The 27,123-nt window shown below is 36.5% G+C and overlaps 1 protein-coding gene across 2 annotated transcripts in view; it reads right to left on the bottom strand.

The window, feature by feature from the left end:
- Nucleotides 1-8,909: 8,909 nt before the first annotated feature.
- LOC123310550 (hyaluronan-mediated motility receptor-like) overlaps nt 8,910-27,123 on the bottom strand; it is a 31,238-nt gene continuing 13,024 nt past the window's right edge. Inside the window, exons 4-5 of one of the 2 annotated variants that reach the window (XM_044894064.1) lie at nt 15,179-15,391; nt 8,910-9,455 (exon numbers count right to left, since the gene is read on the bottom strand). In XM_044894064.1, the coding sequence (XP_044749999.1) occupies nt 9,270-9,455; nt 15,179-15,391 (399 nt within the window). In that variant the 3' untranslated portion in view covers nt 8,910-9,269. The remainder of the gene's footprint in view (nt 9,456-15,178; nt 15,392-27,123) is intronic. The other variant, XM_044894066.1, reaches the window with a different exon arrangement.

Here is a 27,123-nt window from a genome sequence, read left to right as displayed (position 1 = left end):
TGATCTTTCAACGTCTCTACTTTGCAGGTGGGTTGGGTATCTGCCGTGCAAGGCCTTAGCACTCCACTCCTGAATACGCTCCTCTACAGAGCGCTGGGGAAGTTGGTACCCCGGTTCTGCAAGCTTTAATGCAGAGACTCCATCATCAGCTTCACGGATCGCTTTAAAGAGAGGTGAGTTGTTCTTCAGGAAGTGTTGTCTCAGATCACTGACAATTTTTGCATGAGCTTCCTCTAAGCTTGTTAGTCCTCTTCCCCCCTGATGTCGTGGAAGGTATAGTCTGATGGTAGAGGAGTGAGGATGGTGAACTCCATACTTAGTCAGCACAGATCTGATCTCTCTATCCAGTGCGCGGAGTTCAGTTGTTGACCAGGTGAGGACCCCAAAAGAGTAGGTCACACTCGGGATCGCCCAGATATTGATGGCAGTGAAGAGGGACTTTGAGTTCAGTTTCGCCTTCAGCAGCAGCGCAACCCTAGCCAGGAGCTTCTCTTCGAAGGACTGTTTCATTTCAGGAGTTTTTATTTCCAGTGCTTGCTTGATGCCCAGGTATTTGTAAGGGACTTCTTTGCTCAAAGCCGGTATTGTTATGTTACTGGTCAGTGTTGCTCCCTCCCTAGTGTCCTCGATCTTGCCCCTTCGGACATCCAAAACGGCGCACTTCTTGACACCCAGCTCCATCCCCACTGATTCGCTGAAGGCTGCGACCACTTCAAGCATTCTCCTCAGTTGTTCTGGGTTGGCGCCATATAGTTTCAGGTCGTCCATAAACATGCGGTGAGAGATAGCGACCTGTCTGCTCTTGTTGACAACGTATCCGTACTTCGTGTTCTTCAGAATAATACTGAGGGGATTTAGTGCCAGACAAAACCACATGGGGCTCAACGTGTCACCCTGAAAAATGCCCCTGCTGATCTTTATTACTGGCGATTCTATGAGACTTCTTTTCGTGCGTACGCACAGGGAGGTCCTCCAGGTCTTCATGAGATGCCCCAGTATTTGGATAACCTTGTCGGCCACTCCATGCATTTCTAACACCTTCAGCAACCATGTGTGCGGGACGGAGTCAAAGGCCTTTTTATAGTCGACCCAGGCAACAGAGATATTTCTGAGTTTCTTCCGCGCCTGTTTGGTGACAATGTGGTCGATGATTAGAAGCTCTTTGCACCCTTTCGTTTTGTCTCGGCACCCTGCCTGCTCTTCAGTCATCAGGTTATGGTCTCTGATATGCTTGCCGAGGTATTTGGTGATAATTCCAGTCAGGATCTTATACAGCGATGAGAGGCAAGTTATTGGGCGGTAGTTTTTGGGGTTTTTTCTGTCGCCGTCCTTAGGGATGAGGTATGTAACTCCAAGTGTGAGGAAACCAGGTATCGACGCAGGGTTGTTCAGGGCGTCCTGTAAAAGTATCGCCAACTTGTCGTGCACACTATCGAAGTACTTCCACCAGTAGTTATGCAGCTTGTCCGGACCCGGAGCTGCCCAGTTGCTAGATCTCTTAAGTGTCTCGACTATGTCCGATTTCTGCACCCGTATCTCCTCCATAAGCACACTAGGAATCTTCTGATGTGCCTCCTCTATCCAGTAGGCATTTTCATCATGGGCACTCTCCCTCGCCCAGACTCCTGACCAGAAGTCACGCGCTGCCTTAGGGTCCAGTGTTTCGTCATCCTTTCCCTCTGCGTTTTCCAGTGATCTGAAGAACTGTCTCTGATTTTTATAGAAGAGGTTGTTATTCTTGTAGCGCTTAGTTCTCTCGTTATACCTTCTGATACGGTTTCCTAACGCCTTGATTTTTTGTTTCAGGTGATCGGAAGCAACGGCCAATTTTTCCCTGAAGGTGGGGTCCCTGCGCCTGATGCGAGACTCGGAAGCTACTTTCCTGGCAGCTTTATCGACTTTTGCAGTTGGTGTTGCCGAATTCAGGTAGGTATGAACCACCCCAATCTTTCTTCTCAAAGCTGTAATTTTTTTTTCCAGGCGCAACCTCCAAGGGAGGTCCGTGGGTGGTCTTGGTGAGCCCTGGTGATGTTCAATTTGTTGACCGAGTGCCTCAGCCACGGTTACGGCTCCCGCATACATCATATCCTTGAGGAGAGAACACTCCCATAGGACGCCTCCCCAGGTGGCGGATAGGGGGACGCCTCCCAGATATGGGTGGTACTGGGGAAATCAAATACCCAGGGCGGACCAAATCCGCGCTGCCTTGCGCGTAGGGAAAAGATCCTGAAGGCTAAGGGAAGGAAAACCCTGACAGAAAACCAATACGCAGGGGTGGCGTGAGCCAAAGGAGAATGACGTCTCCGCGTACCCTAGTCACCACACCCGGCCAAGGTTAGCAACCTTGGAAGGGATCGAATTGAGTAGCTCCGATAACGAGAAGTAGAACACAGGGCGGTGGGGGGCTTCGGACCAGCCCCCTTCGGAGCCGTCCAGAGGATCGGTCTGTAGGAGGAACGTGTGGGGCGAGCGGCGCACCCCTCCGAGATGGCACCGTAAGGCCATTTCCCGCTTCTTCGCAAGGAGAAAGCTCTGACAGCTTGGGTGTACGAACTGTTCACCCCGCTGCAAGCAGGCCACAACGGGATAGGCGAACGCGTTGGACAGTCGATGATAACTGCATGGTAATGCGTTCACACTACATAGCTCTGGACCTTGTTGAGACTCGCAACACCACATACCGGAACCTACTCTTGGAGACATGGAAAGAAATCTGCCCTGAACGACCGGCCTACGCTCAACTACTCTCCAACAGGGTACGGTGGATCCTTGACAACCAAAAACTCTCTCGTGCTGAACTGGACATCATCAAGAATACCTGCTATCCTACCACTTCTGAGGAAGAGAACCCCCATCCGCTAGAGGGGCCCAGAAGGAGATCATCTGCAGGAATTAGAAGAAGTGGAATTTTTTTGGTACAACCGGAAGAAGATATCACGGAAAGATCCTTCATGAGCAACCTGATGATGTACGCCGGACTGGCAGCCGAAAAGAGGCCGAAGATACCGAGATTGAGATACTCCCGGATAACGCGAGACCTGGTGGCTAGGATGAATACAACCATCGCGGGGCATCTGACGAGCGTGAGTACACTTGAGGAGCTGGTTGATGTGATGTATGCGGGATATATATATATATATATATTTTTTTTTTTATATATATATATATATATATATATATCAATGAGTATTAAACCTCATGGTTATATGAAAAAAATTCATACCATCTTTGGCTCAAAATTCGAAAAAAATACATTTGGGCAAAATGAAAATGCGCTCGTTCATGGTTCTTAGGAAAGAGTTCAATTTGAATAATCACCTTTAAGTCGTGTACAGTATTTCGAAAGTATTTTTTAATAATTTTTTAATTAATTTTTTTTTGGCTGCTGGTTCTTGTTTTTTTTCATTGTTTTCTTTTTCCTATATTTGTATGTTTTAGTTTTTACTTTTCTTTGAGTTCATAGGCTTCTGCCTCAACTCTTTAATTCCGTTTAATAATAATAATAATAACCTTCCTGAAAATACATCAAAAAAGAAATTATAAACCATTGATATAGAAGATACGCATCTTGTACGAATATATATCAAATTAATTCTTTCAAAACGAAAATGATCATAAGAAACATTTAATGTTTTGATAATTCATTCAAATATATCAATAAATTTAATTCCTATGGAACACACAAAATGTTGAAAATTTCTCTTTCATTCGTAAAGAAATTGATTCAACATAAATTAATTCATATTTTATTATCAAACCATTTGCCTAGCTCCAAAGTAATACAAGGAATTGGTAGTTCGAGATGTCTTATTCTAAAATAATGAGTGAATACGTCGAAATCATTGTATTAACATTCGAAATTGAAGAAATAAACCGAAATCGCTATGAATTCGGTTCAAGCGAGTCACGTGACTTTTATCTTCGTACCCGCGTTACGACCGCATCTGACGGTTAGACTCCTTCCATGGGTTATTAGTTCACTGGTTTGTATAGTGTTCTCCAATCCTTGCATTGAATGTTTGTGGTTGATTTGGTCTTAGTTTCTACAAACATTGTGCAGTCTACATTGTTATGCTCAAGATAGTGTCGAATCAGTTCGTTTTTGTTGACATATTAATGTTAGCATATAGAAATTTGAGTATGAATATCTCCATACAGCTGCACCCCCTCCGCTGGTTCAGTGTCCACCGTTTTGTTTTCATTCTCGAGGTCAATCATGAGAATATAAAGTCTGTTACCAACAAAAGTGGGTACTGTGCTAATATTGAAGTTGTCGAAGAAGCGTCTCTGGAGTTTTTGAATCAGTTGTTGTCTATCAGTATTATATTTTTGGGTTTGTTGATTTTGTTGATGTATGTTTCTATGATATGAACGTGTATTATAATAGCCAGAGACAGAGACCTCTTTCCCTTTCTCTATGGTAATAGCTTTGCTTCTTTCCACTTTTTTATTATCCATATCGGCAGTTTTTTTATTTATGGATCTTATTTTGATATTCGATGGGCTTAATTGGTCTTTTTGGACACTTCAGGGACTATGCAACATGCTCTGTAGATTGACATGAAAAACACCTTGGTGGTAAGCTTGTTGTACAGTCTGATTCTCTATGTTGTTGTCCACATTTGCTGCATAGTACTGGTGAATTGCATTTGTCTGTTGTATAGGTAAATTGAGAACATTTTGCGCATGGGACTGGTATTGGATCAGGTGGGTAACTAGGCTTGGCCACATATAGTGTCTGCATTCGAAGAAGATTCCTTCATTAATCAGTCTTTCGTATGATTGTAGTTCACTGGTTATTATGCGTATAAATAAGGAGGGTTTGTTTGTCTTTTTTGAGATAATTCTCTTACAATATCGGTGTGTGATTTAATTCTTAGTAAGAAAGTTACTAACCTCTTCTTCCTTTATTTCTATTTCCACGTGCGAGATGACCAGGCCCGGATCTAGGGGGGGGCAAGCGGGGCGCTTGCCCCGGGCGTCAGCTTAAAGAGGCGCCAAAATCAGCCAGAGGTTGAAATTTTTTTTTTAGTTTCTCGGAAAAAATTAATTTCCTAGAGCTAAAATCGAAACTGTAGAATGGAAACATAATAAACCATCACTATGCCAAACATCTTCAAAATCAATGAGGGATCAATTAACTGAATATGTATTATTCAGTTATCTAGGAATGACCGAGCCACTTGGGTGAAATAGCTTAAAAGATGGGATATGTCTACAATGTGTCGCAAACATAGAGCCAGTAATTTCTTTGTCTGGGGAATTACCGACTCATCCCCATTTCAACTGGAACTAAGGCCAAAATTTCCGATTTTTCATGGACCATAACTTAAAAACTAATCCTTTCAGCAAAATTCTGTTCGCATATTCATAATCTACGCCCTCGATTTAGTAAATACAACAATATTGGTGGAAATCGTAGAGATCGAAAATTTTTCAAATTTTCCATACTGTATGGATTTTTTGAGAAATATTATTGGTCTCCGACCGATCAAAACCAAATTCGTACTGTACACTAATACGAGGGCGTAGAACACGAATATGCAAATAGATATTTTTTAAAAATTAAGTTTTCAAGTTATGGTCGATGGAAAATCGGAAATTTTTGACCTTCGCGAAAAAAATTATAAAATCTAAACTGGTAGCGGTAGATGAATGAAGTGTGGTTTTTTCTTTTCGCAAAGAACCAATCTATCACAAAAAAATCAGCATATGACTAGTGCTTTTTTTCTGGCTGCTACACCTCCTCAAAGTTGACCAATTTCTTCGAAATTTTGCACTTAAAGTGATTTATTTCTCAAAATACCGATCCTACAAAAAATCAAACTGCATATTCGTGATCTACGACCTCGAATTAATAAGTAAAATGACCCGGGTCGATATATGTCGCTGAAAAAATTAATTTTCGTTCGGAATAATTTCGTTCGTAAAGCGCGGGTAAAAACGATAGGTGAGCGAGGGTTGCAAACGACATTCTTGTAAAAACAAACTTTTTTATTTTTCGAACGATTTCAACCCGAGTCATTTTTTCTACTGATTCGTGGTCGAAGATTACGAATAAGCAATTAGATTTTCCCTAAGATGAGTACTTTGGGAAAAAAATTACTTTTAATGGAACAACGGGAAAAAATAAGAGTTTTTTTTTCCTAAAGTACTCATTTTAGGAAAAATCTAATTGCATTTTCGTAATCAACGACCTCGAATTAGTGAAAAAAATATCTCGGGTTGAAATCGCGATAACGAATATGCAATTATATGTTTCCTGAGAACCTTAGGGGGGGGGGGGCGCCATCATGAATTTTTGCCACGGTAAGGAAAAATCGTAGATCCGGGCCTGGAGATGACGGCTGAAAATGATTCCAATTGAGTTCGAGGTTTGTAGGGAACTGGTGTGTTGGTTGGAGTTTCACAGAAAGTGTTGATTAGTTTCGTTTCCTTCATGTGTTTTAGCGCTTTTGTGAGATTATCTTTGGAATTATTTGATTTAATAATAAATCCCTGTGTCGTTTGTATATTTATGTCGCGTCCATTTGGGAATAATTTCATCCATTCATCGACAATTTGAAGTCTTGTTGTGTTAGCAAAAGATATTATGTGAAATAAATTCTCATAAGTTTTAAAGGAGTGTATGTGTTTTGTTTTTGTTTGCGATGTGGTAGGGTTAGTTGCGTCTGTTTCTATAATTGTGCATGACTCATGTGTTTCTCGCCAACTTGTTGGCAGCTGTGGTTCCTGTAATCTAATCTCGGGCGATTTCTTGTCGTCAATTTTTTTTACCGGATCGTGTCCATTTTTTGTTCGCTTCTTCCGCTTACTTTGCGTAACGATGGTAAAATCGGGATCCTTCCTTCTGGAGTCTTCCAGACAGGTATCCGATGAGGATTCACTTTGTTGAGACATTCTTGGGAGACAGAATGCCCCTAATTCATCAATATTGTAGGTTCAATCTCGACACTAATTCACGCTTCTAATCACTACACGTCTGCTTCAATCAGATGTTGCACCGCAACCGCAACTTTGTTGGGTGTACTTCTAATATTATTTGTACACATTGGTACTAGACAATATCTATAAAATGGTTTTTTAGTTTTTTCCATTTGTAATTACGTATTGGAATCGAAAATAAGTAAAATATCACCAAAATTACGGGTTCAACTGATATAGTAAACAAACACGTTACAATGTGAACATGGAATTAAACTTATCAAAAACAATACATATTCTCTATTCCAACAGGTTTACAGGTTATCAGATTAACTTGGGAAACAGTATGAGATTTTGATATATTTAAACCGAAAGTATCTTCCGCCCTTTTGCACAAGGAAGTTAAATAAGATATTGTATCAATATCTTCAGAGATATTGATATTTAGTTTTCAGAAACTAAAGCTTTCAGATAATCTGGTTGTAAATTTGACCTGATAATATTGACCATTTCCTTATCTGTGGGCTAGATATTTGGCCGATTAAATTGTGCCTCCAACGAAGATATAAAAATACCAACAACACTCTCTCACTTGATCATAATTCGAATGTAGGAATGTATCTTTAAGCGCATCCACCAATTCCGACCATTTAGTAAAAGATTTTCTGGAAGAGTGGTTATGCCACCGAGTCCAGCATCCGACTCAAATAAATCAGCAGCAGAATCCAACAAATCCGTATCAAAGCAACAACGAGAAACTTTCAAGGTATCTAATAATTCGAGAAACGGTATCAATGGCTCTCTTCCAGAGAATTTTTTAAGGTTCCACTTATTAACAGGATGGTTGTAGAGGGGCAGAACTGCGAAGGGGTGATGAAGAAACTGGAGGAGACGTCAGAGTTGAGGCAACAGGATATATCCTATCTTCCGCCTTCTAAAATCAGAAATACTAGACTTAGCAGTTAATTTAGATATTTTTGAGGTCAGGTCTGAAATTGATTGAGGAAGTTATTTATTAAGTTCTACTCTACAGTGAAAACATAAATTGTTTTGGCGTCCTATGTGCAATGTGACGAATGACCATATGTATAGTCTGAGCATGAGAGTTCAAGACTAATTTTCTCAGGGGAGACTTGATTACCCCACCAATAATATTCCTTATCGGTTTTTGAATATATATTAACTTAAATGTACAAACCAGTAGTGAATACAGCAATTTTACAGAATTTCCATTGTCTCAAATTACTAAGTCCTATAACTACTTATCTAAACTGAACAAGTCCAGTGATGTCCTCGACTCGAGACGAGATGTTTCCAATGAAGTACTGTGTACTCAGATATTATAACGCGCATCAAAACTGACCGAGGATACAGCATATAATATGATATGACATTTACAAGACGTTATAAACAATTCTGTGGATGCCAGCGGCGTTGCAAGAACAAGATGATATATTGACACACGCCTGCAAGTCGTTGCAAATTTGAGCTTCGTATAAGAAACACGTATGCCAAATACGAAGAAAATATACCAGGTAGTTCGCTTGCTAGGACCTCAGGAAGAAATGTGCAAAAAAAGATAGTCGGTGCCATCTATGCGCCTTTTGAGTTTCCCATAAGCTCATTAGAAGTTATTGAAAATTTCAACGCTCCAGCAGTTCTGTCCATTGAATTCTCAATTGCTTTTTCAATTTATTCGTGAGAGTTCATTCTTGAAACAAAATAACTGTCAAATTGTGTGTAACGAAAATCGAACTTCTGTAGAACCTCGTGAATTGTCATATTTCTAACGTATTCGCAAACGGTCAATAGCAGCCATGCATACTATCACCCACGGTGCAGTAATGCTTGCCCCAAACAATTATCACGAAATCATCTTCATATCTGCAGATTTCGACACCCCCTTCCGAAAGCGTTCTCAAGTACCTAACCTAATCAGTGACCAGCATTTTCATGGGATGAGGTGATCTAAATGGCACACTTAATTGTTTCATTAAAAATTTAATATTTACTATCAGACTCAAAGAAATATAATCGTACGATTCACAATTCGATTCATGGAATATAAAAACATTTTTCATTATACTAGTCAGACTTAATGAGAACACATCATTTTCAACAAGAAATGCAAACTTAACAGGGATTAGAATTTAGTTTTGTACTTGAAAATTAATATACTGGAATTAAAGAAATGAATAAATTAAAATGAAAGTCGAAATTCAATAAATAGCATTATAAAACATAATATAAAACGAGTTAAACAAACCTTTGGAAACGCTCAACTTGTTTGTAAAATTAAAAAAAAAAATTATCAATGAGGTATAATGATGAGAGGGCGAATCATATTAATTCAGAATTTTTAGCGGGCCTGGACTGTCACATTTGAAAGATCTGTTAGGACTTCCTATATTTTCTTTATCTTCATATATCGGTATTTTCCTAGAATTTCTCTTGAGATCAGTATTCTCTCTTGTCAATTTCTCCAACTTCTTCTCTTGAATCCTCAGCTTCGATTCTAAGTCAATATTCATCTGAAAAATCAAATTCACATTCAATATACCTCAAAATATAAGAAGTTATGAATTCTGCATGTATCACATCAAGAGAAATACTCAGATAATTCATTGTCTATATACAGGGTGAGTTGGGATGAACGCATTAAACTTCAGGTGATTATTGCACAAATGAAAATAATTTTAAAAAACTTCAATGTTCTTATCCGATTCTCATTTGTTTTCAAATTATAGTATAATAAAAATGTTTCAAGTAGTGAATGAAGTGAAAATCACGTTTTTGGTTGTTCATGCTGAGTATTTTGACAAAAGCTAGGACAGGTGGTGAAGAACAAGACTAAGCTGAGCTAAATGCCGACGTTTCGTCCGTGTATTCGAACTTTTTCAAGGCCGTATAAACATATAAGATTCATCAGTATAACACATAAAAACGGTCAAAACGATAAGAATGACAGCTAACAGCAATAGTAAACTGTGATAAAATTGAAGTCAACTCGATAAAATACTATACAGGATGAGCTTTTTAAAACGAAACAGGCGAGATAACGGGTGTAATAAATTTATTTCGAGAAAATGCTCGGACACGTCGATCTTTGTTTCGAGAGGGACCACTTTTAAGGTCAAATTAAATAAATAACAGTTCATGGCGCCCAAGTTCAACGACTTCCCGCAGTCATCGAATGAGCAAACATTCATCAAGGACCACGGGCGAGTTGAGGGGACCTCCTATGGTAGTTCATGACTAACTCACATTATTGGATCGACAATTCCCTCGGAATTGTTGTTTCTATTTATATTGCATTCTACCGATGCGCCCGGTTAGGCGCTTAAACTGGAGTGCAGTACACACAGTACTCCTTCCTTTTTGTTTTGTATTGTATTTTCCGGACCAGGATATGGTCATAGTGAGCGAACCCTCCTTGATGAAGGTGTGCACATTCGATGACTGTACTGACGAGGGAAAATGATCCCGAAACCGGTCTATTGTTGTTTCTATTTATATTTCATTCTTCCGATGCGCCCGGTTAGGCGCTCAAACTGGAGTGCAGTACACACAGTACTCCTTCCTTTTTGTTTTGTATTGAATATGAATGTCTGATAGAACTGTTGGGACGTTGTTTTCCCGAAATTTTCGCTAGTATGATCGAACAGTCCTGAGTACTGTTACTGTGTTTTCTTATAGTCCGATGTATTCTCTCACTTGTAAAATGCTTCAGCATAATATCACATCCTAATTAAGCTTTGGAAACTGCCTGATGAATAACTCATATTGACCTCGGTAAGGCATTTTTCGTAACAGACTAACAACAAGTTGAACTCAGCGTATTTTTAAGATCCTCCAAATTTTCACCCTAATTCACTGTTTAGGAACTTTTCTAATCACATTTCCCCATTCGCCGCTATATTCATAAATGAGTTATTAACAGCAGAAAAGAATCTGAAGAAACTGATTTGATGTATTTTCAAGATTCAAAATTCAGTACTCACGCTCCACAAAACTATCCGAACCATAGCAGAAAAATATGAAACTCATTATTTTGAACAGATACACATATTCTTTGATGAACTAGGCTACGATGACAAGTTCATTCTCCGTTCGAAATAAACGTATACTTTCGTCGGAACGAGTAGTTGGTGATATGGTCGATTCGAACTATACGTTCGATTTCACTCGTTTATGAACGAATACGTTCAACGAACGAGTGATCCCGAGAATTGACCCGATCCTATGGAATTGAATCTCAGTAAGTTTTTTATAAGATAATGTCACAAAAAGTATGAAAAATATCGTGAGAATCATATGACAAAAATATGAAAAAAAAAATTAAAAACAAATTTATATCTCAACAATATGGCTATTATTCACGCGGATAACGTTTCCAAACAAAGCGAAGTCGATTTTGTTAAGTGAAAAATAGCCATAAAAGCGAGTAGAATATAATACACACTCTTGAGAAAATATTATTTCTGAAATATCTCAGCTCATTTCCAATAGCATCTGTATTCATTTCAATATCTCAATACTGGCTGCGACAACTTCTGACATTTAATATTGTTATAAAGGGTGGTCCATCTAGTGTTTGGAATTTGAACTACCGATTATTTGACTTTATAAACGTCAACTATTCTTTTTGACGTGACTAATATTTAGTTGAAAGTTTGAAGTTTACCAAATGGGACGCTATTCGCTTGAAGAAAGTTGGGAAATATTAAAAACTTATTTCCAAAGTGGTGAGTCTTCTACTCAAACTGTGAGAAATTTAAGAAAAAAATTCGACAAAAAAAAATGTTCCAAAAACCCAATTTGTGGATCAATTTGTGAAGCGTGTTCGTGAAACCGGAATGTTGGTGGATAAACCAACACGTGTACGTACACGTCCGGTCCGTTCAACCGAAAATATTGCTGCTGTGGCTGAAAGTGTGCGTGAACAACCATCAACATCAGTTCGCCATCGTTCTCAACAATTGGACATTTCACGCACTTCTTTGATGCGAATTTTGCGTAAAGATCTTGCCATGAAGCCGTATAAAGTTCAATTGGTGCAACAGCTAAAGCCAATTGACCATCCGAGTCGTCTACGGTTCGCAAATTGGGCGGAAAATTGTTTGGCGGAGGATAACGAATTTTATCGAAAAATCATCTTTTCGGACGAAGCTCATTTCCACCTCGGTGGTTATGTTAATAAGCAAAATTGTCGCATCTGAGGCACAGAAAACCCGCACGTCGTCATAGAGAAGCCAATGCACCCACAACGAGTGACTGTTTGGTGCGGACTTTGGTCTGGCGGCATCATCGGTCCATTTTTCTTTGAAAATGAAGCAGAAATCGCCGTAACCGTCAATGCCGAGCGCTACCGCGCAATGTTGAACGATTGGTTCTTTCAAGAAATTGAAGCTGACGATGTTTGGTTTCAACAGGACGGTGCAACAAGCCATACAGCACACGCCACAATCGATGTTTTACGCCGCATTTTCGGAAATCGAATAATCAACAGAAATGCTGATGTGAATTGGCCACCAAGAAGCTGCGATCTGACGCCATTGGATTATTATCTTTGGGGAGCGGTGAAAGATAAGTGTTACGCCAACAATCCAGAAACAATTCAAGACCTCAAGACTGAAATTCAAGCTGCTATTGGTGAAATAGAGCCCCAAACAATCGGAAATGTATTAAAAAATTGGGTGGAACGAATAGGCTAATGCCAAGTCAGCCGTGGTGGTCATTTGGCCGAAATTATTTTTCATAAACAGATGTCATGAACCAACCTTTTAAATAAATGTTGAACCATTGAAAAATATTGAGCAGTTTTTTTTTATAGCAAAATTAAATTCCAATTTTTAAATGGGCCACCCTTTATAACAATATCTCTATTTTCAGAGCCTCTGCCTGAGGGCTTGACCATGAAGGTGAATAGAGCAGTGTATAATGAATAATAAATCACAAAGTGATTGATGAATTTTTGATTGGCAATCGATGAATGATGGCTCATCAATAACAAGTACTTTATGCATGTCATAATGCTCATGGAAACAGATATATTATCATCAATTTATGCATCGATCGTGGATAAACTCATTTTGAACTATGCTCCAGATGACATCCAAATTCTACACGAACCTTGCACTAGTTTTCAACTGTATCTGATCTGTATTTTTGGAAATATAAAGAAAATTTTTTTCATAGCGTTCAGTGCGCTCCGCACTTGGATGGTTGATTATTCTTGTTATGAGTTTAAACGAGGGCGCTAATGCTCAGACTGCAGGTTAATAATTTTCTCATTTTTCAACGTTATTCCTGGAATATTTGGGTAGCATTTATAACAATATGTACTTCTGTTCTCTTGATTCATGTAGTCAATCGAATATATAACACAAAAAATATTTACAAATAGATCATTCAATATCTAGGACCTTCGTTTATGAGGCTATGGCTTATGCATTGATGTTTGAAAACTTAATTCAAAATAAGAAAAAAAAAAGACAATTATTATGGCTTAGAATCTTTGGATATGATGTATCATATTGCTCACTTTGATGAAATTTTACCATAATTTCTTTTACAAGTTGCATGGTCGATTTATCATTTGCGAAAATATGGAAATAGTATATTACATTACCAGTCCAAAAGACCTTTCTGGACGTGTAATGAACGATATTTTTCATTATATCATACTGAAAACGAAATCAAGGGAAAAAATTGAAGCTGTATTTTGGCGTGAATATTTTTCAAAAATATTTCGTAGGTTTTGAAAAATATGTATTTCGGCGTTGCCACGGCGACGTCACACACAAACATTTTTTTTAAATAGGTAAAATGAAAAATATCTTTTTGAAATCCACATTTATGAAGCAAAAAATGACGACTATCAACAAACTCAACAAATAGAAGACTATATACAGGGTGTGGCATAATGAATGGATAATATGGTGCCTGCGGGTAGAGGACCTTATGGCGGTTCAGAAAAATATATTTTATGTTTAGTAAAAGTCCCTTGGTTTTCGAGATATTGGAGATTTCCGAAAATTCAAGAAAATCACACCCTTCGCCACTCGTTTTGCAGGCAAGACTCCAAATGATGGAATTTTTTCAAACTGTTTTTTCGATAGTATTCCTGGATAGATGCGCTATCGAATATAAATTATTATTTTTGGGGCGCATGAATAGTTTTTCATAAAAAAAAATCTTACTCAAATTTTCCGTTTTTCTTATTTTTTTCCTATGTTCACCGCCGCGTGGTGTAAAAAATAATATGGTTACCTGAGTGCCAAAGCAAGAGAAAACATGCCTGTTTCGCTGAGATTCTGAAATGTTATAACTCACTCTATTTCCAGCATTAAATACAAAATAAATTTCTATTACAATGAGTCAAGGCAGAGTTTGATGTAAGCCTTTTTCTCTAATTTTTAGCAACTGAAATGAGACTTGCAAGCACAATAAAGCAATTATTCATAAAAAGTTGTAAAGCATCTGGTAAATCTTCTGATGCCCACTTTGAACACTTTTTGTAAAACTTGATTTAATTAAACGATATTTTGAAATTGGTTTTTTTCTCGTTTTCTTTCATTATTAAGCCCTTAGTTTATAAAGTTAATAGTTTTTAAGCGAATTTCAAGTAACGAAGTGAATTTTAGCACTTTTGTAATTAAGAGAAAAAGCTAAAAATTAATTAATATTACATTGATTCAAGACCTTTGTTACAAAAATGCGGAAATTCAATTCAAACTGGAAATTAACTTGAAAATATTGATTTCACAACGTTGGGGTTCAATAAAAAAAGAAAACGAGATACAAAATATTTTAAAATATAGTTTCATTGATTAAAGTTTCACAAATGATGTTTAAATTGGCCACCATGAGTTCTGATACATGCTCTATAGTCTACACTTTCTAATGAATCATAGCTTTATTGCATATCAACAATTTTGAAATGAGTATCGTTTCATTGAATTAAATTTCACAAAAGATGCTCTAAGAGGCGACCATGAGCTTCAGTACATGCTCTATACCTTCTTATACAAGATTGCTTTATTCTGCTTGCCTTTCTCATTTTAGCTGCTAAGGGTGTAATTCTCTTGAATTTTCGAAAATCTCCAATATCTCGAAAACCAAGGCACTTTTACTAAACGTAAAATATATTTTTTTGAACCGCCATAGAGTCCTCTACCCGCAGGCTCCATATTATCCATTCATTACGCCACAACTTGTATGTGACTGTGTTCATCAAATTGCTAATCTTTACCTTAGAAAATTCTTCATTTTTCGATTTCAAGTTGAGCATGTATTTAATTTTCTGTTTGTGGTTTTGATGCCCCAATATTTCGGCATATTTCTGTCCCAAATCTTTTGCCTCGTTTTCAATGTGATCCTTGGCACTTTTCAAATTCTTCATTTCCAATTCGTAGGACTCTAGCTGCTCTTTGAATGGGGCTATTAGAGTTTTCTGTTCTTGAATCTGAAAAAGATATATATGATATATATATATATATAGTGAATTCGAAGTATTGCCGTATATTATATGTTAAAATTCTATGGGTACTCGGCAAGGGCCTGGTTGTAAACAGAGACAACTATTTGTCGTTCGATTGTCTATATTTCGAGCCTATTGTTGGGCTCTTCATCAGGACACTAAAATATACATACAATAAGATGTTTTGTAATCAAAAACGATGAACCCAATGCAACAAGGTGTCTTACACACCGAGCAACTCAGTTGACATTTAAAAAAATCTGCAAGAGCAAGGTATTCAAACAGATCATTGATCTTAGAGGACCCATGATCAACAGAAATTATCAATACATGTTAAAAAAGACACAATTAAAATAAGAAAACCAGCATGTCTGACAGTTGAACTTCTAGGTTATGAGGCACAGAAAAATAGCGACATCAATAAACCATCGAGTTGGTTAATAATTAATTCAACTGTGCTGGCCAATTAAATTATAACATTTCAGCCAAAAATGCACAACATATACAAATTACTATACATAAAAAGGTGTTAGCTATATTCTCACCTATTTTTATCTAAATACAAATGTTATCTATATATACTACTAATTCCACTAATGTCCGTCCTTTTGTTAATGCTATTGTCCGTGTTCACTATTCGGCACATTTCCAGAAACAACCGTTTATTTTTGTCAGAGCATGAATTCAGTACTTTACAATTTTCAAAATCGGAGGGGTGATCGAGGCTGCTAGCGTGTGAAGCCAAGGCACATCTCTCAGGATGCTTGCGAATATCACTTTTGTGCAAATTAATGCGGTGTTGTAAAGCCTGTGACGTCTGTCCCACATAAACACCCTGACAGCTTTTACATTGTACTGAGTAAACTACATCCCATTTGGAGAAGACAGGAACAGGGTCTTTGAGTTTTGTGAAGAGCGACCTGTTGGTTTGAACACTGTATTTGGCAATTTTTATGTCAGGAATAACTGACAAGATGTTGGTCAATTTACTTGTGAGATCTGGTATGAATGGCACAGAAACATATTTTAGAGGCATGTTAGGTAGCACCCCGGTTGTGTCGCCCCGGTTGTGTCGCCCCGGTTGTGTCGCCCCGGTCGCCAGGTTGCTCACTGTTAGCAGATTCCTGTATTGTGTTGGCTCTCTCTGAGCTGGTGTTGAAAATGAGGTTATTGGCTGTTCTTGGGTGGTAACCGTTGGCAACCATTGTAGCCGCTAGTTTACTCTTGGCTGCGAAGGTGTAGTCAGGGTGAGTCAGGTTTTCGATTCTATTTTTCATACCGACTATAGTGTTGCATTGGATGTTCCATCCATGATTGGACATTGCATGAATGTATCTGCCTGAACTAGTAGGCTTGACGTACCAGTCCAACTTTATGATGTTCTTATGGTCTCTGACTACCAAGCTATCCAAGAAGGGAACAGTCCTGTCTTTTTCTTCCTCCACAGTAAATTTAATGTGGGTGTCGTATGAGTTAAACATATGAAGTAGCTCATGTATTCTATCCTTTAGTATGCACATGATCAGATCGTCCACATATTGATACAAAAAGGCTGGTATGAATGATAATTTCGATACACAATATTTAAGCAAGCTGGACATGACAATTGGAGCCAATATAGGGCTGAGGTTGGAGCCCATAGGAGATCCAAAAACCTGAGAATAATACTTCCCATCAAAGACACAGTAATTAGAATCAAATAGAAATTTGATTATTTCCAAGAATTTCGCTTTAGGAATTTTAGTATGCACTGAGATCCGCTCCCATTGATCGGAGATAATTCTAGATGTAGTGTCCCATGAAATGTTAGTGAACAGACTAACGGCATCCAAGGAACACACAACATAATCTGGTGGTATCTGAATGTTGTTGACCGCTGTTGCAAATTGAAACGAGTCCCTCACTGCAAAGTAGTGAAAGTCATTGAATGCCAAAGATAATATGTTGGCCATATATTTGCTCAATTCGGACGTTGGAGAATTGATAGTGGAAACAATTGGCCTCAGTGGAATGTGCACCTTAGGCAACCCGTAAATTCTTGGGGCTATTGTAGTTAGTAAGTTTTGTTGCTGTCTCTGGTTCAATATATCCTGCATCCTTCAGACTTTTAACAATCCTGTTATTCTGCCTCTGGATCCTCGATGTAGGATTGGAAGTCAATCTCCTGTACACTGCCTGATCTTCAAGAAGCTCCAACATCTTATCGGTATATTGTTGTTTGGTTAGTGCCACTGTCACATTACCTTTATCGGCTGAGGTGATGATTATATCGTCGTGTGATCTTAGAAACAGCCTCGTTTCCATTGCTAATTTGCTAATGAATGAGTTGGAACTATCTCCTGCATGTATAATATATGGTTGGTAATAGCATTTGTGCACTTGGCCCTTAAGATGTCCTGACAAGCGTTTGGGGCAATTTTTACTATATTTTCAACATCCGCCAACAATACAGAACAACAATTTTTTCCCGGTTTCACTGGTAAAGAAAACTTAGGTCCTAAACTAAGTAAGGTCTTAACATTAGAAGGAAAATTATAGGATGTAATATAATATATATATATAATATATATATATATATATATAATATAATAATAATATAATAATGTAAAGAATTCTTCATTCAAATTCTTTCAATAAACTTTCGCTAGATCGAGCAAGGCGTGTGACTTGGAGATTCTGTGACGTCAAGAGAATGTCAGTCGAGAGAGAAATAGACGAGTGAACGGATAATAATAAACTGTAATTGTTGTTTCTTTTGTATTACAGGTAATTTTGTAATTTGTACAAATAATGTGAATAATAACTAATAAACTTTTGTATTACAGAGAAACCAAACTTTATATTATTATCAAGACAGATATAACCTTTTATAAAACAACAATTTTGTTTATGATGCCAAAGCTTCAGTTTGAATTCACAGTAGTCCCTTCTACAACGGATACCAAGACTAATATTATAGCCATGACATCCATTTATACAGAAGATGGAAAAAGATATACGTATATTGCCTGAAGAATTTAGAAATGCGGGACATCATTCCGAGCTGAAGAAAACCGATAATTATGTAAAACTAGTTAATTCATTGAAAAGAAGACATCAGGTGAGAAGAGTATGGTTTACATTGTCGGGAGAACTGCGAGCAGCATACATGGATGATGATGGAAATTTACAATTTAAAGAACAATACTTGGAGGAATTAGGTGAAGAGAGTACGAAAAGCGCTCAAGATTATGATCTAAAAGACATATTGCAAAAACTGATTGAAACAACACAAGATAAGGATAAAGAAAAAAATTTGAAAAAAATAGCAGAAAAATGTTTGATTGATAAATTTTCAAGCAAAAATACAAATGCTGAACAGTGGATGGAAAGCTTTGAAAAGGAGTGCTCTAAATTTAAAGTGGATAAAAGTGAAGATAAAATTGAATTGTTGAAGTTATTTCTTGATAAGCCAAGTTTGAATTGGCACTCTTCCACACTCATTAGATTAACAGTAGGAGCTGGTTGGGTTGAATGGAAAAGGAGATTTTTAGAATGTTTTCTAGATAATGGATGGACAAATATAACTTATGCAATATCATTTAAATATCGAGAAGGTTCGTTATCTGATTATGCTTTGAAAAAAGAGAAACTTCTAATAGATGTCAACAAAGATATGGACACAAAGTCACTCATAGCATTAATAGCAGTAGGATTACCAGAATTTATTTTGAATAAAATTAATAAGGCTGAACTAAAGGAAACATCAGATCTATTCAATGAATTGAGACAACTCGAATGTCTGGTAAACAAGAAAACTTCTCAAAAACCATCTACATCACATTTTCAGAAAATGTATGACGAAAAGAAACCATGTAGCACATGTGAAGATTTGGGTAAAAGCGGGAGATACCATCCCAATGAAAAATGTTGGTTTAAAAAGGAGGGAAAGCATGGAGAAAAAAGCAACACAACAACAAAGGTAAATAACAATTCCATTTTAGATGTGGAACTTTATAATGAACCAAAAAACGAATAAACATACCACTAATTAAACTAAACATATTATTAGAAGATAGAATAAAAATTGAAGGGGTCTATGACTCAGGATCACAAGTTTCGTTGATTAACAAAAGATTAGTTAAAATTATATATAAAAACAATACAGATAAAAACAAAATACGATTGAAAACAATTAGTGGTGTGTCAACTACAATGGGATTAACAAAAATTAAATTAAAAATTTTTAATATTGAAAAAGAAGTAGATGTTTTCATTGTAGGAAATGAAAATTTTCATGACTTTTTAATAGGTCTTGATATTATAAAAGAATTTAGATTAAGGCAGGATGAAACTCTTGTTATAAGCCAAAGTGAAGATAGTAGAAATAAATTTTAATGAGCATACTGAGGAGATAGATTTTAAAATAGATATAGAGCATTTAGAGGATGAAAAAAATCCAAAATAAAACATCTGATAGAAGAATATAAAACAATTTTTGCCAAAGACAAATACGATATAGGAACTGTAAAAGATTATGAAGCAAGAATTGATCTTTTAGTTAACAAATTTTGTAGTAAGAGACCATACAGGTGTACAATTGAAGACAAAAAAGAAATAGAACAGCAAGTGGCAAAATTATTAGAAAAAAATTCAATTGAAGAATCATATAGCCCATTTGCTGCACCAGTGACTCTGGCATTAAAAAAAAGAGAAGGAAAGACTAGACTATGCATTGATTTTAGAGATTTAAATAGAATTGTGACTCCCAAGGCGCAACCTTTCCCACTAATTGATGACCTGATAATTAAAGCTAGAAATTGTAAATATTTTACAACACTGGATATCAATTCAGATTTTGGTCGATACCACTAAGGATAGAAGATAGAAATAAAATAGGCTTCATAACTCAAGAAGGACATTATCAATGGACTTGTTTACCATTCGGAAATCACGGAAAATTATATAGATGATTTGTTAATATTTTCAGAGTCTTTCGAAGAGCACATCAGACATGTAAAACAAGTTTTAGAAGCCATTCTGAAAGAAGGATTTAGATTGAAATTTAAAAAATGCAAGTTTACTTCTAAATCAATTGAATATCTCGGACACATAATAGAAAATAATACAGTAAGACCAATTAAAAACAATTTAGTTTCAATACACAATTTTCCAACTCCGAAAACGCAAAAGAGCATCAGACAATTTTTGGGTAAAATTAACTTCTATCGTGAATACATACCAAATATCTCAACAATACTTGATCCACTACATAGATTATTAAGAAAAAACGTTAAATTTGATTGGTCAGAAGATTGCGAAAAATCATTTGTAGAAATAAAAAAACTAATGTGTGATCAACCAGTGCTGGAGATATTTGACAAAGATCTACCAATTAAAATATACACAGATGCTTCAATAGAAGGTATGGGTGCAATATTGAAACAGACCAGTGGCGGCTGGTCTGTGAGGGCTACAGCCCCCCATACAAGAAATCACAAGAAATCAATCCTTTTATGCTATTTACCTTCCCATACGATTTTCAATGAAAATATTACTTTTCACGGTTATTTATATAATTTATTAATGTAAAACTTTCATGCGACTCCTGCAGTTTTGTTTATTTCAATCATAACCTAGCAGTTCGTCCCTGCATGGGCGATGAATCGTGTAGCCCCGAATTCTTGCATTCGGACAGTCATTCGGCTCCAGCCGCAACTCTTCGTGTCGGTCGTTTTAAGGAGTAAAAGGGCTACGATAAAAGTCGCCCCTATCAGCTTCATTCTAGCCGCTGCCGGCTAGCGTATAGACATCTTAGCGTGCCTTCGTATTTGTTTACGTTTTCAAATCCCGGCGGACAATAGTGTTCAAAATATTTTAAAAACTGATTTCGCGAGGCTTTCGCTGGCGGAAAAAAGCCGTATTCAACTGCTGGGTAGACCGACTCCCGATTTAAATTTAACCCAGGCAGATAAAACTCCAAAAACTTCTCAAGACAAGTGTATAACAATTGATAACGTATGGGCAAGGGCAGGATTTAGAGATTTGAAGCATCTCAATGAAAAAATTAAGAAGCATGAGCTATCTGCCAAGCATGTAAATTGTTCGACAGAATTAGCTTTTCTGGTTACGACTAATATCGCTGCTCAATTAGAATACCGGAATAATATTATTAAGCACAACAAGCAAGTAGATAAGAACAGGTATGTTTCAAAAAGAATTATAAATTGCATAAAATTTTGCGGAAAACTGGTTTTAAAATTTCATATTTTTATTATTATTCTAAAAGTAGCCCCCTAGTGAACTAGATCACGAGCCGCCACTGATTTACAAAGAAATGGAAAAGAAAAACCAGTAGCATATTTTTCAAAGAAACTTAATGAAACTCAAAAAAGAAAAAAAGCTATATATTTAGAATGTCTAGCAATAAAGGAAGCAGTAAAATATTGGGAGCACTGGTTAATTGGCAGAAGGTTTGAGGTTTACTCAGATCATAAACCTCTTGAGAACCTAAACATAAAAGCAAGAACAGACGAAGAGTTAGGTGACCTAACATATTATCTATCCCAATTTGATTTCAGTATCACATACATACCAAGGAAATTCAACACTGAAGCAGACTGTCTTAGCAGAAACCCGGTATTAGAAGCCATAGATAACACTCAAGAAGCACAAAAGATAGTAAATACAATCAATATTCAAGAAATAAAAAGGGATCAAGAAGAAAATATCACACTAAAAGAACTTAAGAGGAAAACAATAGATGAACATGGTATAGTTTATAAAACAACTAAAAATAAAAAATATTATTATCAGAGAAATTGAGTGTTGAATTAATAAAGAATATACATAGAGATTGGTGTCATATTGGAATAAATCAAATGATTGGTAAAATATGTCCATACTATACTTCAGAAAGATTAATAGAAAACATAAAGAAAATTTGCAAGGCATGTGATATTTGTAAAAGAAATAAATCTAGAGGACAAGCAAAGTATGGATTACTGTCTCAATTAGGACCAGCATCGAGGCCATTCGAGATAGTGTCGATTGATACCATAGGTGGATTTGGTGGTAAAAGATCGACAAAAAGATATCTCCACCTTTAGGTGGATCACTATACAAGATACGCATTCATATTAACATCAAAAACACAAACTGCAAATGATTTTATAAAAATAGTTCGACATACATTAGAAATTGGCAAGATAGATACAATATTAACTGATCAATATCCAGGAATAAATTCCAAAGAATTCAAAAATTATTTAAAAGAACAAAACATCAGACTTATTTATACAGCCTTAAATGCACCATTTTCAAACGGTCTGAATGAAAGACTAAATCTGACAATAGTTAATAAAATAAGATGTAAAATTAATAAATCCGGAGAAAAGAAAGCTTGGACAACAATAGCAAGAGAATGTGTTGATAAATATAACATAACAGAACATTCGGTAACAGGTTTTACACCTCAATATTTACTAAATGGGACTATCACAAGTTTGCTACCTGAAGAATTGAAGGAATCTATTAGTGCAGAAGACTGGAAAAAGGATAGAAAACCTTACAAAACGCCATAAAATCACATGAATATAACAAAAAATTGTTAGACAAAAACAGAAAAGATAACGAATTCAACACAGGTGATTTAGTATACATAGAAAACGGCAACAGGTTGAATAGAAAAAAACTGGATGAACTTAGGATTGGACCATTTGAAATAACAGAGAAGATATCAAATACAATATTTAAAATCAAAACTGGAAAAAGAAATGAAGAAACTGGATTATTCCATATAACGAAATTACAGCCAAAATAAACAACACCTTCAGGAGGGGAGATGTAAAGAATTCTTCATTCAAATTCTTTCAATAAACTTTCGCTAGATCGAGCATGGCGTGTGACTTGGAGATTCTGTGACAACGTCACGAGAATGTCAGTCGAGAGAGAAATAGACGAGTGAACGGATAATAATAAACTGTAATTGTTGTTTCTTTTGTATTACAGGTAATTTTGTAATTTGTACAAATAATGTAAATAATAACTAATAAACTTTTGTATTACAGAAAAACCAAACTTTATATTATTATCAAGACAGATAATATATAGACATCCCAAGATATACCGATGTGGAAGATTCAGATGGGAACATTGGAGTTTTCGTGTTAAATTCGAACAGGCTCGGAGTCTAGTGGAACAGTGGAAGAATCGAAACCTCAGAGCGATGCGATATCGAATAAACGGCTGGTCTAGATCGATGCCAATTTGTAGTGGGGATGCCACAGCCAAAACCAAGCAACGATCTATAATCGAATCGAATTAGTCACTACAAACTCGCATCAAACTAGACCAGCTGTTTATTCGATATCGCATCGATCTGGGGTTTCGATTCTTCCACTGTTCCACTAGACTCCGAGCATGATCGAATATAATACTGAGACTCCTAAGTTTCCATCTGAATCTTCCACATCACGCATCGGTATAAACTCGATTAAAACCACAAATTAACATCAAAACACTGAAAGCGGCGGATAGAACGTGTAAATGGGGCGTCAAGTGATCTTTGCAATTGCCGATTCATGTGAGTGATGTCTTCATTCATGCTGCGCTAATCCTTTCTTTCCCAGGGATTCCATTTGGTGTCACAACAATTCAAAATGATATTTCAAATAGTGTTTTCTATGATAGGTTGTTTTAGGAACTGCGATTGATTCCGTCCACCCATATATGTTGTTTAGAAAGAATATGATTTATTTACTCGGAATAATTCAGCACTTTACGTTGAAAAATCGACCAGTGGTGCGTGAAAGTTTATTTGACCAATTTTGTGATAACATAAGCGGTAAGTTGTGGTGAATAGTTCAACAAAGAACAGAAATTTAACGAAATGAAAAATTAACTTAGGAAAGAAAGGGCTAACAGAGGGAGGACTGGGGATCTTCTGCTTCTGTGATAAAAATCCCGATCATTCTGATGAACAGAACACGTCGACTAGCTGGCGCAAGCCGAACCCTTAATGTGGTTATCGAATATGCTGCCCCTTGGTTAAGAAGAGTGGAGAAAATGACGTCCGACAAACTCAACCAGCACCATGAGAGACAATTTAGAAATAAATAGCATCGAAATTTGACTTTAATTGAATGGCGTCGGTAAAAACTCCTAATTTTTACCTGATAAATTCTGAAGATTATCAAGAGTTGCGATGAATTTATCAGCAGAAATTAGAGGTTGTATTCTGCTTATCATTCGTAAGTTACGAATCTGTAGCGTACGATCGATCTGTAAGTTTCAGATCACAGAACACTAATATCAGATTGACAGATTCGTAAATAATGCAATTCTGGAAATGTTTCAGTCACTATCTCATTGACAGTGTCACTTTTGAACTACATATCGTAAATAGTTACGGATTCCTGTAAGCTATAGACCACTAAAAACCGTCCAGAATTACAATTTTCCTGTAAGCTTATGAAAAGCTACAGATTGGCTTACAGATGAAAGCAGAATACCACCATAAGTCGGTATAGTGGCGATATATTTATTGTTCAATTGTTACAACTTGCTTGCAAAGTTGTAATGTATATGTTTTTATTCTGTGACTATTGTTGGTAAGATTTTCTATGGTCGTCCATAAGACATAAGACTTCTACACCGTTTTTTAGGTAAGAGTAGAGTCATGTCCATATGCTTCTTTGCGAACTTGTAAAAGTTTTTTTTAAGGGTTTTGAACTGTTAAATATGTTCTCGTTATACTACCGATGTTATTTTTCTCAATTTCAGTACATATTGGTGGGTTGCCTCATCCCTTGTTACTCGATGAAGTCTGTATGTTCTTTGTTTTTTAGCCTGAAGAAGAGGAGAACTATTCCTCGAAACTGTAGCAAGTTGTAACAATTGGACAATAAATATATTGCCACGATACCGACTTAATATCAGGCTTATATCTGCCTAATAGCTAGTAGATAACTATAGTAGGTAAATTTAGGTTCGAAGATAAGTCCAGCGTATCGACTCATACTTCGTACCTGTTGATAAATCATTTCTTTTTTCAAAAACCGTTACTTTTGGCAAGAAATTTCAAAAGACTACATTTGTTCAAGGTAGATCAAGCCATCAAAAATTAATTTTTCATTGGTATAATATTGATAAGGAAAACAGCCACAAAATTTTTGTTGATTGCTTTCCCTCTACCATAGTATTTCTGCTCAATTTCATTTTAGTCATTATTCTGGTTTGTAAGAAAAAAATCGAAAATACCTTTTAAGGTGTCATTTTTAGGGAGATTCATCCAAGAATCCAAGTAGTGGTGCTTAAAAAAAAAATTATATAGAATGCCCAAGCTATTTGTGGACGAGGATTGAGGATCACGCCTTAAATTTTTTCGTAACTAATTCATTTACACCCTGTACGTAAAAGTAATACATATGTACATGGTCTTTATAAATTATTGACAGTAGGCATCAATTATTATCTTCGAATCTAATTATTCACCTTCTAGTTACCTACTAGGCAGATATCATGCTGACATTGGGAGACATTACCGAAATTTTTTTTATTGCCTTTTCGCACTAATATTATGTATATTCAATAATTTGTGTCAGTTTTCTGATTTCTAAGACAAAAATTGCTTTTCAGGTGCCGTCTTTAGGGAGCTGTGTGAACCTAGCAGACCGTTCGACGGGTGACGAATCACCCCCTGTATCCCTATGCGAGTCGCTGATTCTTTTTGTGGTAAATCACATCGATATAAAGATCCTACATACCAAATATGGTTATACTCCTACGAATTTTGGTTATAGTGAAACACGTATATTATTCGAAGATGAAAACATCAAGTCCTAGAAATAATTTCCAAGATTAATTTTTTTATCCGCTTCTATTGTTTTACTCTTATTTCAACAACTCTGATATCTCCATGCATTCTCTATTGATATCTATTGCATGGTGTAACGTAATTTTCATATAAATTTTAGCTTCCGGATGTAAGCCACAGGTCACCGCGTTCGGGTGTTTCCGTCGAACGGTCTGCTAGGTTTACACCCTGTTCTTTAGGGGCTGTATCTAAGCAGGGACTACTAAAAAAAATTATATAAAAGATTCACACTTTTTTCGAACAACAATCATGTTAGCATGTGGAATTTAGATCGGTATGTATTTGAGTTTGAAGTTGAAGTGACATTAATTGTCAATAAATATTTATAACTTGAAAAGACGTATTTTATTTGCATTTTCCCTACATAACATTTTCTGTACACTGCGAAATTAGTGAGAAACTGACAGGTTATGGGCCCAGTCATCGGAAGAATACTGGTTGTTGATTTTCTGGACCAAGGGAATATCAAATCACCAATTGACAAGGGAGTGTACCTAGTCAATAGTGGAAATCAGAAAATGGACGAATTCAAAGTGGAGAAATTGGATGCAGAAAATTACAGATACTGGTCAATGAGAGCTCAAGGCATTTTAGAAGTTAAGAATCTTTGGTTCACAATTGATCCAGGTTTCTACGACGAAGAACTGAAGATGGCTAAAAATAAAAAGAGCGATCGTAGTGCCAAGTCGATTATATACTTAATGATCAACAATGATAGTTTAGATGACGTGATGGAATGTAAAAGTGCAAAGGAAATTTGGGAAACTTTGAGACAAATCCATACAAAATATGATACATGGCACGGATTGTTGTTACTATAATATTTCGTCAATACATCCAAAAAAGAGAAGAGGAGAGTATA

This window comes from Coccinella septempunctata, chromosome 3 (genome assembly GCF_907165205.1).
Source record: "Coccinella septempunctata chromosome 3, icCocSept1.1, whole genome shotgun sequence".
Taxonomy (NCBI): domain Eukaryota; kingdom Metazoa; phylum Arthropoda; class Insecta; order Coleoptera; family Coccinellidae; genus Coccinella; species Coccinella septempunctata.
The sequence above is the reverse complement of the archived record's forward strand: the minus strand, read 5'-3'. Positions and strand labels throughout refer to the sequence as shown.